This window comes from Monodon monoceros, unplaced genomic scaffold, assembly GCF_005190385.1.
Source record: "Monodon monoceros isolate NGI ecotype Baffin Bay Population unplaced genomic scaffold, NGI_Narwhal_1 Super_Scaffold_3, whole genome shotgun sequence".
In the NCBI taxonomy this organism is placed as follows: Eukaryota; Metazoa; Chordata; class Mammalia; order Artiodactyla; family Monodontidae; genus Monodon; species Monodon monoceros.
The window spans coordinates 62,235,436-62,249,399 of record NW_021703780.1 but is presented as its reverse complement, the minus strand read 5'-3'; the positions used below and the strand labels follow the sequence as shown (position 1 = coordinate 62,249,399).

At 58.3% G+C, this 13,964-nt stretch overlaps 1 protein-coding gene across 13 annotated transcripts in view; it reads right to left on the bottom strand.

Annotated features, from left to right (window-relative positions):
• The window catches only part of NBEAL2 (neurobeachin like 2), a 30,631-nt gene that overhangs the window by 14,825 nt on the left and 1,842 nt on the right, over positions 1-13,964 (bottom strand). For 4 of the 13 annotated variants that reach the window (XM_029242245.1, XM_029242246.1, XM_029242243.1 and 1 more), the window contains 11 exons: positions 6,190-6,278; positions 5,990-6,118; positions 5,807-5,888; positions 5,599-5,723; positions 5,346-5,428; positions 3,631-3,716; positions 3,249-3,531; positions 2,980-3,086; positions 2,422-2,502; positions 897-980; positions 393-491 (listed from right to left, as the gene is read on the bottom strand). In XM_029242245.1, coding sequence (XP_029098078.1) covers positions 393-491; positions 897-980; positions 2,422-2,502; positions 2,980-3,086; positions 3,249-3,531; positions 3,631-3,716; positions 5,346-5,428; positions 5,599-5,723; positions 5,807-5,888; positions 5,990-6,118; positions 6,190-6,278 — 1,248 coding nt within the window. Of the gene's footprint in view, positions 1-392; positions 492-896; positions 1,042-2,421; positions 2,960-2,979; positions 3,087-3,248; positions 3,532-3,630; positions 3,717-5,345; positions 5,429-5,598; positions 5,724-5,806; positions 5,889-5,989; positions 6,119-6,189; positions 6,279-6,882; positions 6,970-13,964 lie in introns of those variants that run through there. The other 9 variants (XM_029242249.1, XM_029242256.1, XM_029242248.1 and 6 more) reach the window with 7 other exon arrangements.

Below are 13,964 nucleotides of genomic sequence, written 5' to 3'. Positions count from 1 at the left end.
ACAGTGGGACTTCCTGTCTCAGTTTACTTGCCTAAAGCATGGGAACACAACGTGTGCTACCCCATCCAGCTCACAGGTTGAGTTTGAGGCTCAGGAAAGCCAGAGGTGCTCAGACAACCATCGCTACCAACAACAACCCTTGGCTTTCGGTCTGGGTTGGCCTAAACCCCAACTGCCTATTCCTAGGATCATCCTGGGGCTTGCTAACATGCAGCAGCTTCTGGGCCCCATGCAGTTCAGAATCCTCACCCCAGTGACCCTGACACACAGGGTCAGGCCCCAGGTCACACATAGTCAACATGGTCCCCTAAGGTGGAGAGCTCACCTTCCGTGGTAGCCCTGACTCACTCCTGGCTGCCCTTGGGGCCCTGCCCCCAAGCCCTTGCCCTCACCATGTTGAGCAGCTCTTGCAACAGTCGATGGGTGGGGGGACCGTGACTCTGCAGAACCTCTTGCAGGTGAGGGTAGCCGATGCGCTCCTTAAACACCTCCTGTGCAGGGATGTGCGGGAAAGGAGTGAGTGTGTATGTGGGCCCCAGGGCACACTCACACCCTACAGGAACCCTGGAGGAGGCATCACCTTTCAGGGCCCCCTTGCCTGGCTCTGCCTCTGGGTCACAGTGCTAGCAGGGGAATAGGTCTACCTCGGAAGGCTGCAGATGGTGGTCAGCCACAAGCATCCTTCCGCCCTCCAGCTCTGAGCCAGGATAGCCAGCTCCCAGGACTCACTAATGACCGTGCTCGCCCAGGGGGCTGAGCCGTACCCCAGAGGGCAGAATGGTCACCTCCCCAGCTCACTTGCTCTGACAGCCGTCAGCCAGGCCTGTTCTAGAGACAGCTGATCAATTTAACTCCCATCCCATACCCCTACGACAGCAGGGCCGCAGCATCCTCACCTTGGCGGAGGGGGAGCCGTTCATGATGCAGGTCAACACTCTGACTACGTGGACTGCAATGGCGTCTGTGTCCTGGTCCAGTACCTTGGGGTGGGGAGGGGCAGTCAGGAGAGGCAGGTGCCAGGACGTCGCAGCTGGCGGCACCCTGCAATAAAAGGGGTGCAGGGACAGGAACAGATGCCCCAAGGCAAGTAGCTGAGCTGGCTTGGGGCCCCGGAACTGTGGAAACCCTGTCTGGGCCATATAGTGCTAGAACAGAAGCCACCAGGCCCTCTACCCTTGCCCAAGCTGCCAAGCAGCTTGGCAAGGCCCACTCTGACAGAGAAGCCAGGGAAGAAACCAAGGCTGGGAAGGGCCTCACTGGGATACTGGGACAGATCACCAGTGAACCCTTTGGCCACAGCCCTCTGCCCTCTACTGTCCGGCGGGTTTATGGGCCCCGGTCTCCACCCATCGCCACCCAAGCTAAACACATGTGCAGGCAGGCTGGCAAGTGCCCCATCACCCACGATGATTGACAGGGGGTTGGGGAATTTAGGGACAATCAATCACAGGATGTTAGAACCAGAAGAACCTTCGAGACCTTTAAGTCCTACCCTGCCCCTTTCCCCTAGATCCAGGTGGGGATGCTGAGGCTCACCCTGGCTGAACCCAACAGCCAGAGGCATGCTACTCCTTCACCCTGCCCTACTGAGGGGCTGAGAAGTCAGGAGGGCTTGGAGAGTTTGTCAGCAGGTGCCAGGCTGTATTTTGGCTCCATGGGGCCCTTGGTCCCAGCTCTGCCTGACTCCCTAAGGGACCTCCGGCAATCTTTTCCCTCCTCCAGGCCTCAGTTTACTCATCTGTAAAAAGCAGGGGTCTCACTGGCCTTGCCTGCTTTGTAGATGAATGGACATGCAGGTTCTCAGAAAACAGCCAAGTGCAATAGACACACAGGGCTGCTTCATGAGGACAAAGCCAGGGCGGGGCTCTGGAGGTGGGGGCCCAGGTGTTGAGCCACCAGAGAGAGGGTGCCCCATGCAAAGCCCCTGACACCCCGCAGCCTCCTACAGCCCCCATGCAAGGTGAGGCAGGGAGCACGTCATGAGGGCATGAGGGGATAGGGAACTCCCAGTGACCTGCTTAGGGCAGGTGCAAGGATCCAAGCAAAGAAGTGGCCCCATGTGGGGGACCTCCTTCTCTGTCAGTGACCACAGCCAAATCCCTGAGTATCTGGCCTCTTGTTTCCCCTTCTGTGCAATGGGGGTGGGGTGGTTGAGTATCGAAGGTTCCTTCCAGGTTGGCATAGCCAAACCCCAGCTCCTAAGACTAATACAAGGCAGGGAACAGATCACAACTGTGCCATTTCCTAGGATTGGGATTTGGAAGGTAGGTGAGACAGCATGGGGGACCCAGCCCCATCACTAGGCTATACCAGGACTGGCATCGTTCCCCCTGCATAGTGCAGAAAGGCTCAAAGAAGGAGCCCCGGGGGGTGGGTGCCCAGGGACGTGGGTGCCTGAGCTGGTCAGCCCCAGGGTGGTACCTTCTGGACATCGGGCTCGGTCAGTAACCAGGTAGCCAGGTCACTGTCCCCCTCAGGGGGCGCCCGGGCCTGCAAGTACAGCTGTCGGGGTGGGGGGGAGGCACAAGGTGGAGGAGGCAGAGGAGAGAGAAGATGAGGGAAGGGTGGGATTAGAGCAGGACCTGGGGCAGTTGCCAGGGCTCCGCCCCATAGGGAAGGATGCGCCCTGAGCCCCAGGCCGAGCGCCCCACCAGGCACTAGGGAAGAGTAGGGGAGCTGAGCCACCCACACCCTGCCCAAAGGGACAGAGCCGGGGGCAGATAAGTGGGCAGGGATAGGCACTGCATCTGAAACAGCTGAGCCTTCCTCCTGCCCCTACGTTTGGGGTTGGGGAAAAGGGAAACAAGGGGCCAGGGCAGTTCCCGTCCTTCTACAACACCCCCTTCATGTGGGGTCCAGAGCCATCCGGAGCCCCAGGCCCTCCCGCTGAAGTGCAAGCCGTCCCTCCAGCCCAAGTCTGCTCATCACCAGCTCGGCATGCACACGTGGTGCCCCCACCCCAGCCTGGGCCCCGCCCACCTTGCTGTTCTGGATGAGGCGGATAAGGTGTTCAAAGCAATTGTTGCTGAGGAAGGTGGCCTGCAGCACTGGCCGGTCCTCACATGCCAGCATCATGGGGATGGCATCTGTGGAGAGGTCAAGGGTCAGCCCTGCCCAAGCCTGTCTCAGCAGCGCCTCTGGTCAGCCTTAAACCTTCTTCCCATACTGCCGAGGCCAGCCTTTCCATCATAACTTGGGCCTTCCCCTGCTAGTGCCACCTCCCCAAGAGCCCAAGAGGCTATACCCACCGAGCATGCTGACCCGTAGGGTGATGAGGGCCTCTTCGGGGTCCAGGCTTGGCCCGGCCGGCCAGTCGGCATTAAGGACACGGAAGTAGCCCTCAAGCAGGGCTCGGAGCTCTGGCCCCCGGGGGGGTGTGCGGCTGGCGTGCAGGACATGTACCGCACCCACCAGTGCCTCCAGTGCCAGCGGCACTAGGCGGGGGTCCTGGGCTGGCCCGTGGCCCCAGCCCCGCACCACATCCAGCAGGCCCTGAACAGTGCCAGCGCTCACAGCCTTCTGCCCGTTCTCCTGCAGGTGTGGGCAGAGACGGGCAATGGGCAAAGGGCTCACCCAGCAGAGAGACCCTGAGACAGCCACCCTCGGTCCCCCAGGCTCCTCCAGGCCTACCTTCCCTCCTGCAAGGACGGCACCAAAGAGATGGATGAGACGCAGCAGGAGCACAGGCGGCAAGTGATCTGCATCCTGCAGGCTCTCTGATGGGGGTGGGGAGCAAGACAATGTCACAAAGCTTGCAGGGCTGTGGGTCCGGGGGACCACACAAGAGGTGGGTGCCCTGGGCTGGGAGTGGGGGGCTGGGTCAAGGAACAGGGCTGGGAGGCCCAATCTGAGGGAGAAGACCGGGTTCTGTGCTGGGAGTCTAAAATGTCATGACTCTATGCTAGGAGGTCTGAGGACACAGCCCTTCATTGGGGAGCTTGTAGGGGGCATGGCCCTGCCCTGAGAGCCTAGCCAGCTCCCTGGAGCCTTAAGCCCCAAAATGAGGACCCCAGGGTGAGCACCCCCCATGCACTTCCCCATGGCAACCCAGGGTTTAGTTTCTTAGATACAAGTCTCCTGGTCCCTCTGCCCCGTGATGGCTGGAGCATCCCGTGACCGGCTCTGGGGACCCTGCCATACCTACCATACAGATGCTCCACACACCATCCCCCTACACCCCCACTGGGGACTTCTAGGGGCTTTCACAGCGTCATATCTGGGAGGCCCACCTGGCCCTGCTCCAGTAAAGCTGGACAGGATGCCAGGACACGAACTGAAACCCAGAGAGCAGAAAGGACCAGCCCTGGGTCACATGAGTGTGTGTGCGTTGGAGGGGGGAATGCAGAGCTGCCTTGATACCAGTGGGATGGGGTGGGGGTCCTGCCGGGGGACAGGGCTTTCAAGGTGAGGCCTGATAACGCAGTTGGCCTGGAAAGGAAAAGGAAACAGTATGGGCAAAGACCAAAGGTGGGATAACTAGTTGGATTCTAGGAATGAGAGGACAGGACCATGGCTGGAGAGCAGAGAGCAAGCGGGGCTGGAAAGGAAGGCTGTGGAGACGATTGGATTCTGAGGGTGTCAGGTCCCCACTGAGGAATTTACAGCAGGGGAAACAAAATCCAGTGTGTTTTAAGAAGAGTACTCAGGCTGTGGGAGAACAGAGGCAGGGACTTCCCAGGGGCATCTCCCCTCTTGGAGCTGTTGCCCCCATTCCAAACCCAGGCCCGCAGCTCCCTGGTGCATCCCAGAAACACTGAGATATTTCCTAGGCCACCACCTTCCCAAACCTGGCCTGCCCCTGTCCAGACAGCATCCTGCCAGGAGCCCATCTGAAATCCTGGCCAGTGTCTTCCAATGAGAGGAGAGAAGACACTCAGGAGCAGAAGGTTCCCAGGGAGAATAGGTGGCCAGAGATGTTCTGGGGGGTCAGCTTCCCCGGGAGTATGGGAGCAGGAAGGGGAGACACCTAATGTAGACACTGTCCTGTGGAAGAGAGGAGACTGGGTGGAGCTACAGGGACAAAGAGATTGGACCAGGGAGTTTTAAGATGGTCCAGATCAGAGTGGGGTACAAGCAATGGGGGGGGGTCCAAGAGACAGGAGAGAAGGGGGAAGGGAAATCGACTCCCCCGCAAAAAGAAATCACTCATTTTGTGCAGACATGCCCTTCCTCTCCTCTCTGCCCCTGAACTCCTACTTGCCTTTGGAAGCCCACTCAAATTCCCATGGTTCTTCCAGCCCTGAGTACAGCCATAGGTGGGTTCTATCCTGCATATGCAATGGGGAACCAAAGGAGGGGGCTCATGTTTGGGGGCGGGGCCAGGCGGGCCAGGGGTGGGGCCTGACCTCGGAAGAAGGTGCTGAATCCACAGGGCAAAGCCGCAGGAGGGAACTTGTACTTGCTCTTCTCCTTGGAGCTGATGACTTCCCTGGCAGGTGGGGACAGGGTGGGCAGGGGCCAAGGTGAGGCCAGTACTTCACTCCTCCTGCGTCATCCTCCCCTCAGCAGCCTGCACACCAGCCCCTCCCACCTCTGCACCTTGGCCAGTGCGGCCACCCCCATCCTGTCTAGGTCCTCCGCCTGCGGGCCGCCTCTCACCCACTGTGCTGGCGCCGCCAGGTCTGGTACGGGTCGAAGAGGCCCTCACAGAGGAGCAGGGCATGCAGGGCTACGTTTTCCAGCTGGGACCCATGGCCCTTCTCTGGTGGTGGGGGTCCTTTCAGCTGTAGGCATGCGGAGAGGGTGAAGGGGGGTTAGGTGGGCCGTGGCTACCACTTGCCAACCCCCAGGGTAGAGGCCACCTCACCTTGGCCACCAAGCGGGTCAGCAACGCCAGCACCCGGGGCACCAGCACCTGGCCCCAGCCTGCCTCTACATTCTCCGGGTTCCTGGGAAGTGAATGACGGGAGAGGTCCCGGTGACAAGCCAGCCCCCACCCCAGCCCATAATTGCACATTCTCTCACCGTGGAGAAGACAACAGGGACCCACCTGCAGAGGATGACGAAGAGCTTGAGCAGCAGCAGGGCTTGCTCCAGGTCCGCCTCGTCCAGCTGCTCGGCCAGCACGTGCAGCGCATCCCGAGGTAGCAGCGGCACCTCCACACCTGCCTCCTCCGGCCTGCAGGGAGCGGTGTCACTAGGCGCCGAGCATCCCTCAGTCTCCCGCCCTCCATGTAGCTCCAGCCTCACCTGCGTGGCTCCAGAGAGGATAGTGAGATGCTCTTCTCGAAGGTACCCACAAAGGCCTTCAGCCACTGCTGCAGATAGCCCAGGTCCTTCTGCAGGCAAAGGAGTTCAGGGGAACAGTGGTGGGGGCAGAAGGGGCACAGTGGACAGGGGAGGGACAAGGGGATGTGGACAGAGATGGAAAGTGAATGGGGGTACACAGAGATTGGAGGCAGAGCAGTGGGGGTGGAGAAAGGTAGGAATGGGTTGGGGAGGAGGACAGGAAGTGGAAGGTCAGCATCAGAGGACTGCCTTACATATTGACCACTCTCTCAGGGCCCCCATCTGCTTTTCTCAGCCTCTCAGTCTCCTCTCCCACTTCCTGAACCCTTGGGGACCCAGGTAAGCCTGACACAGGCAGGGGAGGGACTTAAGTGTATACATTCCTAGGGCATGGCTGTGGCCCACAGGGGTGCTGTGGCTAAAGGTCTCCCACTCACCAGCCTCCCTGAACCCAAAGCTATGAGCTGGGCTCTCGCATGCCCCCTTCTCCCAACTCAGCAGCCACCACCTCCAGGAAACCTTCCTTGACTGTATATCCCAGGCTGCATGTGCACTACCGACCAGGCAGACCCACGCACACACACATCCCCCACCTGTACAGACAAAATGCCCTGCCTCACCGTGGGAACCTCCGCCCACACCCTGGCTGGTTACCTGGACCCCAGGCCCCAGAGCTGGTTCCATGAGTAAGAGGGACAGCGGGCTGAGCCCGAGTTTGGGCGCCACCAGCCAGGGAAACTTTGGTGTGAACGGGAAACGTCCCCTCCCACCCTGGCCCCCAGGGCAGGAAGCGCAAAGTCACGGTGGGGGAAGGGGGCCGCTTCCTCCCGGCAGACCGCAGGGATGTGGGAGGGCCTGGGGCACCCAGGGCCCAGCAAGAGAAGCTGTGAAGGACCCAGCCTAGCACCGGGGGTGGGGCCTGCAGCACAGAGGGGCAGGGGTCACATTGCCCTGGGTGGAGCTTGTGGACAGAAACTAGTTCTACAGGCATGAGGTCCAGGAGAACTCCGGGACAGGAGTCAGGGCAAGCCTATCCAGGGACAGGTTGTGGTCCCTGCTACCACAGTGCCCTTCATTCAAGGCACCCACAGCTCCCTGACCTGGGTCTAAGGCCTCAGGCCCAGGCAATGATGTTGAAGGACTCATCCATACCTCTGCCCCACCCTCCTCCTGCATCCAGGCTCCCCATCTGGCCCTGCTGGTCTCTTTGCTCCAGGGACACAGGTAAGCCCTGGACTAGCCCTAATCTGTTCTAACTTCTAAGCCCCTCCCAAGGCATGGAGTGGGTGGTGGCCTGGATCTGAGCTCCTCCTTCCACACCAGCCCCATCTGGAGCACCCACCTTAACCAGCATGGCCCAGAGAGCAACTTTTTTTCCCAGGGGCGGGGGGTGGGGGGAAAGGGCAGGGACTATACTGAACATGTAGGGGCAAGGGACACACCACAGACGACACCCTGAGACTGCTCCCCAGGTGCCACGGGCCTCAAATCAAGGACCTCCACAACTACTTTTGCACGGACGGCTAATTTTTTTTGCCACTTGTGGGCCCCAGACCACAGGGCCAGGGCTGAATGGGCTCCAGGGAAGGGGCCTGACCCCAGCAGACTGGGCCAGGCCCCCAAAAAACCTAGACAGAGCAGCCCTCCACCCTGTGGTTGGACACCTTCCTTGTACATTTTATCACAGAGCCAAGGCCCAGGCAATTCAGAGAGGGGCTGGGGCCACCAAGGTGCAGGCCCACACCACTGTGACTTTTTGCCTGTCAGTTACCTTTGGCGACCTCTCCACCCTCTGCCGCTGGCAGCCTCCCTGCTCACCTACCTCTGTCTATACCTCTCCTCGCCACAAACCAGCAAGGACATCAACATGCCCAACCCTGAAAACACCAGAGCAGGCCAGGGCTCTTAGACCATTTCTTCTGAACCCTTCCCACTGCAAATGGGAAAACGGGGGGCCCCAGAGGGGATGCCTCGTCCACTAGCACAGTTGCAGCTCAACCTCTGTTCTAGGCCAGGATCACTCATGGTGGCTAGAGCCAGTCAGCCCAAGCTGACCACATGACCCACGACCCTGCCTCAATGACCCCACACATCCCTCCCTACCTTCAAAATTGTCCCAACACCATCCTCCCTTCTTCTAGCCCCAAACCACCCCCAGTCAAGCCACTGTCTCTCCCACCCAAAACCTGAGTCCTTCTTGCCCACTACAGCTCTGCTGAGCACCTGTAAGCCCACATTTGACCAGGTCCTCCCTCCCTGACCCAAAGATAAAAGGCTTAATTGGTAAGCCAGGCATTCTGGGCCCCTAGTCCAACCAGGGACTCCTTCTCCAGCCCCTCTGCCCTCCCACATCTGTGATTCACATTCTCCTGTGCAGGCCTCTGATCTCCCCATGCCCCACTGCCATCTGTGACTTGGGCTTTTGGTACTTAAGCAGGAAACTCCCACCCTCCTCATGGCCATCACCTGGATCGGCCCTCCCAGACCTGATGGGCCCCTCAAACTCTGCACACCCCTGCTTTCTGTCCCTAGAGCCACACCCTCAGCCTGTCCAGTCCTGCAAACTTCCAGCAGGTCCAGGCTGGGCTGGGTTCAGGTCTGAGGCAATCAAGGCAGCAGCCTTTGTGGGTTCTGGAGGGGCAGGAGGGGGTCTCTAAAGCACAGTAGTAGGCAGGGGTAGGGGTAACTGCCGGTCTTGACTCTGGGGGCTCACCTCTTCTCCCGGGGAATCCTCGGCCTGGCTCTGACCTGGGCCCCATGGCTTGAGGCTGCAGTGCTGGGGGGTGAGGGAGTCCCTGCAGGCACCGGGGCTGGGAGGCAAGGCAGAGCAGGGGCCTCGAGCATGGAGGCACTGCTTCATGCCAAAGGCTCCAGAGCCGGCAAGAGGTGGCTGTGATGCTCAGGAGCCCCACACTCCTCTCAAAGCTCTGCCTCGCTGGCTCCTCCTTCCCTTTCCAGCTCAGAACAGGAACATAGGTGGGCCAGCCCAGTCCCCACCCCAACCTGACTGGGACGGGGTCCCAACCCTGCCCCTCCCATGAAGGCAGGTCAGGAGCAGTCACACTCCTCCCAGGGCCTTGCAGCAGGGGAGAAAGCTGTGGGTATGGGGGTCTCAGAGTCACCCCTGTAGGGACCCCAGTCTATGCCCAACCAGCCCTGAGGACACTCAGTGCTGGAGGAGGGGAGCTCCCACGGGTTGGTTAGGTCCTGGGTGAGCGTGGAACTGCCACTTCCTCAGAACTCTGAGGTAACCCGGCAGGGCTGAGGGCAGGCGGCTGAGGCATGGATGGGTGGGTGGGGCTGTCTTTCAGAGGGACAGGGACCACTGAGCTCCTGACACTGTGCTACCTGAGGCCTGCGTGCCTTACCCCGAGCCTGACACCAGGCCTGGCTTGCCCTGTGTCTCAGGGACCAGATCCTGCCCCAAATCCCCCATCCCCAAAGTTCCTTAAGCAGTACCCAGTGCCCCCAGGACCTATCAGTTACCACTACTGTCTGAGCAGCCAGTCAGCCACCCTACCACAGGCCCAGGGCACGTCCACAGCCTCCCCCGACATCTGAAGCCCGCCACGGGTGGTGCCCACCTCATCTCCAGCCTCACATGCCGTATTCACTGGCTGCCCCACTGGATATTACTCACTGTCCCCACTGCCACAAGTCTGCATGCGCTTTGCTCTCCGTGTTTCCTCTGCTTAAATGTATCCCCATCAGAGCCAGCACCTTCCCCAAGATGCAGCCCTGTCAGAGGCCGGGGGTTCCAAATTGAATGTGGTTGAGGGCATGGGTTCTGGAGTCCAGACCTGATTCTTACACTCGGTAGCTTACTAAATATTAATCTCTCAAAAGGGAACTCTCCTACACTGCTGGTGGGAATGTAAATTGGTACGCCCACTATGGAGAACAGTATGGAGGTTCCTTAAAAAGCTAAAAATAGAGCTACCATGTGGTCCAGCAATCCCATTCCTGGACATATATCCGGAGAAAACCATACCTTGAAAAGATACATGCACCCCAATGTTCATGTATCATGAACAGCACTATTTACAATAGCCAAGACATGGAAGCAACCTAAATGTCCATCAACAGATGAATGCATAAGGATGTGGTACATATACACATTAGAATATTACTCAGCCATAAAAAGAATGAAATAATGCCATTTGCAGCAACATGGATGGACCTAGAGATGATCATACTAAGTCAGAAAACAACAAATTTCATATGTTATCACTTATATGTGGAATCTAAAAAATGATACAAATGAACTTAATTACAAAACAGAAACCCCATCACAGATTTAGAAAACAAACTTATGGTTACCAAAGGGGAAAGGTGGGGGGGGAGGGATAAATTAGGACATTGGGATTAACATATACATGCTACTATACATAAAACAGATAATCAGGGCTTCCCTGGTGGCGCAGTGGTTGAGAGTCCACCTGCCGATGCAGGGGACACAGGTTCGTGCCCCGGTCTGGGAGGATCTCACATGCCGCGGAGCGGCTGGGCCCGTGAGCCACGGCTGCTGAGCCTGTGTGTCCGGAGCCTGTGCTCCGCAACGGGAGAGGCCACAACAGTGAGAGCCCCGCGTACCGCAAAAAAAAACAAACAAAAAAAAACCAAACAGATAATCAACAAGGACCTACTGTATAGCACAGGGAACTCTACTCAATACTCTGTAATAATCTATATGAGAAAAGAATCTGAAAAAGAATAGATATATGTATAACTAAGTCACTGCTGTACAACTGAAACTAACACAAATTGTAAATCAACTACATTCTGATATAAAATAAAAATGAAAAAAACAAACGATTAATCTCTCTGCTTCAGCTGCCTCTTTAAAACCATCTCTTTGCTTAACAAGTAAAGGCTCTCCAACCACACCCACCAGCGTATGGTAAGGTGAGTGGGAGCTCCACTCCCAAATTCAGGGGCTCTGCCTTCCCAAGCCCTTGGCATTCCAGGGCAACACTCATCTTCTCCCCACCCACCTCCATGAGTGACAGATGAGTGGCAGACCTTGGTTCACTGGCAGAGCCAAGGTCCCATGAGCCACTCCCCAGCTGGCTGTCCCAGGCAGGTGGAATGGGAGGATCTTCATGGACCCCAGGTTAGCGCTAGAAGGAGGGTAGGGAGAGAAGACTGAAGCTCCATAGTGGTGACTCTTCCCAGTCAGAGCTGCCTAGGTGGTAGGGAGCACCCCATCTCCTGGAACAGGCAAGCAGAAATGGGATAGGGTGGGGTGGGGCCTGACCAGGATGACCTCCTTCATGTGTGGGGGTCTCCCCACTCAGCATGAGGGGGATGGCAACGTCAAGCTGAAGGTGGCCTTTGGCTACACCAGGACGACTGGAGGTCAGACTTGGAGGGCCTCGGGCCAAGGAACGAAGCAGGAAGATGGGGACTTTGCCAGGGGCAAGGACAACTGAGGCTAGTGGTCCAAGTGCCTAGGTGGCTGGGCCAGTCTCTCCCCCTTACCTGGGGAGGGGGTCTTGAAAGGCATGGACCTTCTGGTCTCCATAACACCCCTCAGGGTTTAACCTTCCCCTTGTCCTATCACTTTGGAAAACAGGAATTTCCTTTCAGGGTCCCCATGGTAACTGACCTGTTTCCACAGTGACCCCACACTTCCACATCAGCTCCCCAGTTGCCATAAAAGCTCCAGGGATTACCAGCCCCTCCCCCAACCCTGGACTCCGTGCTACTCTCCCCATCACCTCAGTCCCTCCGTCTTCAGTTGCCTCAGTAATAAAGGCAGGTAGGAGGAAACTCTGGTTGCCCCTTTAAGGTACGGAAGAGGGTTGCGGGGAGTCAAGCACCAAGGAGGTCCTTTTTCCCATTTCAAGATGGTAAACGGAGGCAAAGGAAGAAATATGAACCAGCTAAGGTCTCGGAGGGAGCAGAGGGCCTGACTAGGTTTCCATGAGGCAGCAGAGCTCATCAGTCGGGGTGAGGGACCAGGGAGGGGCGGGCAGAGCGAGGTCAGCTCGGGCTCTGACCTGACCTTCCTAGAACCCTGAGTCCTCAATAGCATAAGCAGAGAGTTCAGCCTAGGCTCCCCGCCTGAACCCTGAATGTTTGCCCTGTCCTGACTTCTGGGACCGTAAGTACCCCTCAGCTTTCATGCTCCCCAACGCTCCCTTTCACTGGAGGGCTACTGAGCAGCACTACTGCTCCAGCCTGAAAGAGGGCCACTCAGCTGCATATTCTGCATAACCTTGACAGCCACCCAACTGCTAGCCTACTGGGTGCTTCCCCAGTCCCCTTATCCTCTCCCCCACTTCCTAAGCCCTCACTGGGGAAGCCCTGCCGGGTTGAGTCCTCTGGATGTGCCCCCACCCACCCAACGAACTTGCCGCTCACCGTTCCCACTGCCATGTGCTTGCTCCTCCTGCTCCTGTGCGCTCAGCCCTCCAGGCCCAAACTCAGGCCTCTGGTAAGACATCCCTGATCAGTCACCCGGACATTCAGCTAATACCCAAGGAGCACCGGCTAAGTGTGAGGCATGGGGAAACCGCAGAGTAGCAAGCACAATGAGGGTTCAAGTGGGGACACGCCTGGGCTGAGGTCCAGCTTGGGCTGCGGGAACAGGCGGGGAAGGCCTCCTCAGACAGGAGGGAGAAGGCTCCAGGCAGAGGAAACAGCCCGCGCTGTCCCAGGGTGCAGGCCCACCTGAGTCTTCCCGCCCACAGGACTAGACCTTTCCTGGGTAAGGGAACACAGGATGGAGACTGGGCCAGAGCTCTGCCAGACTCTGCCCCAGACCTGTCCAATGACCTTGGTACAACCCTGCCTTGGTTTCCCCACTAAGGCTCTGAGGGGCTCAGACTGAGTGATGTCCAGGGGGCACTCTGACCCTCCTTCCTCCTTCAGTAGCCACCCACAGCCCCCTTACCCACTCGTGGCCCCAAGAGGTAGGGGGTGAGCAGGCATGAACTTGGGGTCTGTGAGAGGAAAGGAAGGGCAGAAACAGGGGTGCTCCCAGGGCGGGCCTAGACCCACAACTGGGGAAACAGGTTTGCCAGCTGATGTCAACTCTCACTGTTGAAGGGAGGGGCGAAAGTATTGGGGGAGCCTACTGGCTGGGTAGCTGGCCATTTCAGGGGTCTCTTAATACCCTCTCTCAGTTCAACCCCTTACCTTATCTTCCCCTCTCCCCCAAGTACACACACAATAGGTCCCTGGCAGGGCTCAAAGTAGCACAGCCACCACTCCCTAGGAGCTCAGTACAGAGGGTGGAGACCATGTTCCGGGAGCAGAAGCAGGACCAAGCCGGCAGGAAGGCAGTGCTGGGAGGCTGGCTGAAGCTTCCTCTCCCCAGGAAACCTGGCCCCTCCCGGCTCCTGGGTTCACACTCATATCCTGGATTTGTTTGCCTGGCCCCAGGCCGTACCCTGCCTGCCCAGTCTTCTGAGGCTACAACCAGCTAGCCTGTGCCCCCACACCTGCCCTGTGAGGTGAGGAGCTGGAGGGGGAGAAGGGACTCAGCACAGATGAATGCTAAACACCTGTGAGGGACTGACCACTAGCAGAGGTCAGCTAGAAGGGGCAGCAAGAGGTAACCACGTCAGAGGTACAATCCTGGGAAACTGCCAAGACACCCTCCCCCAGCAGCCACCCAGCCTGAAGACCCACCATTAACAACCCTCAGTCTCGTCCCCTCGTTCAAGCCCCCCCGTCGCCTGATCACAGCTGAAGAAACTGAAGACCAAGAACCTGCCCACGACCACGGA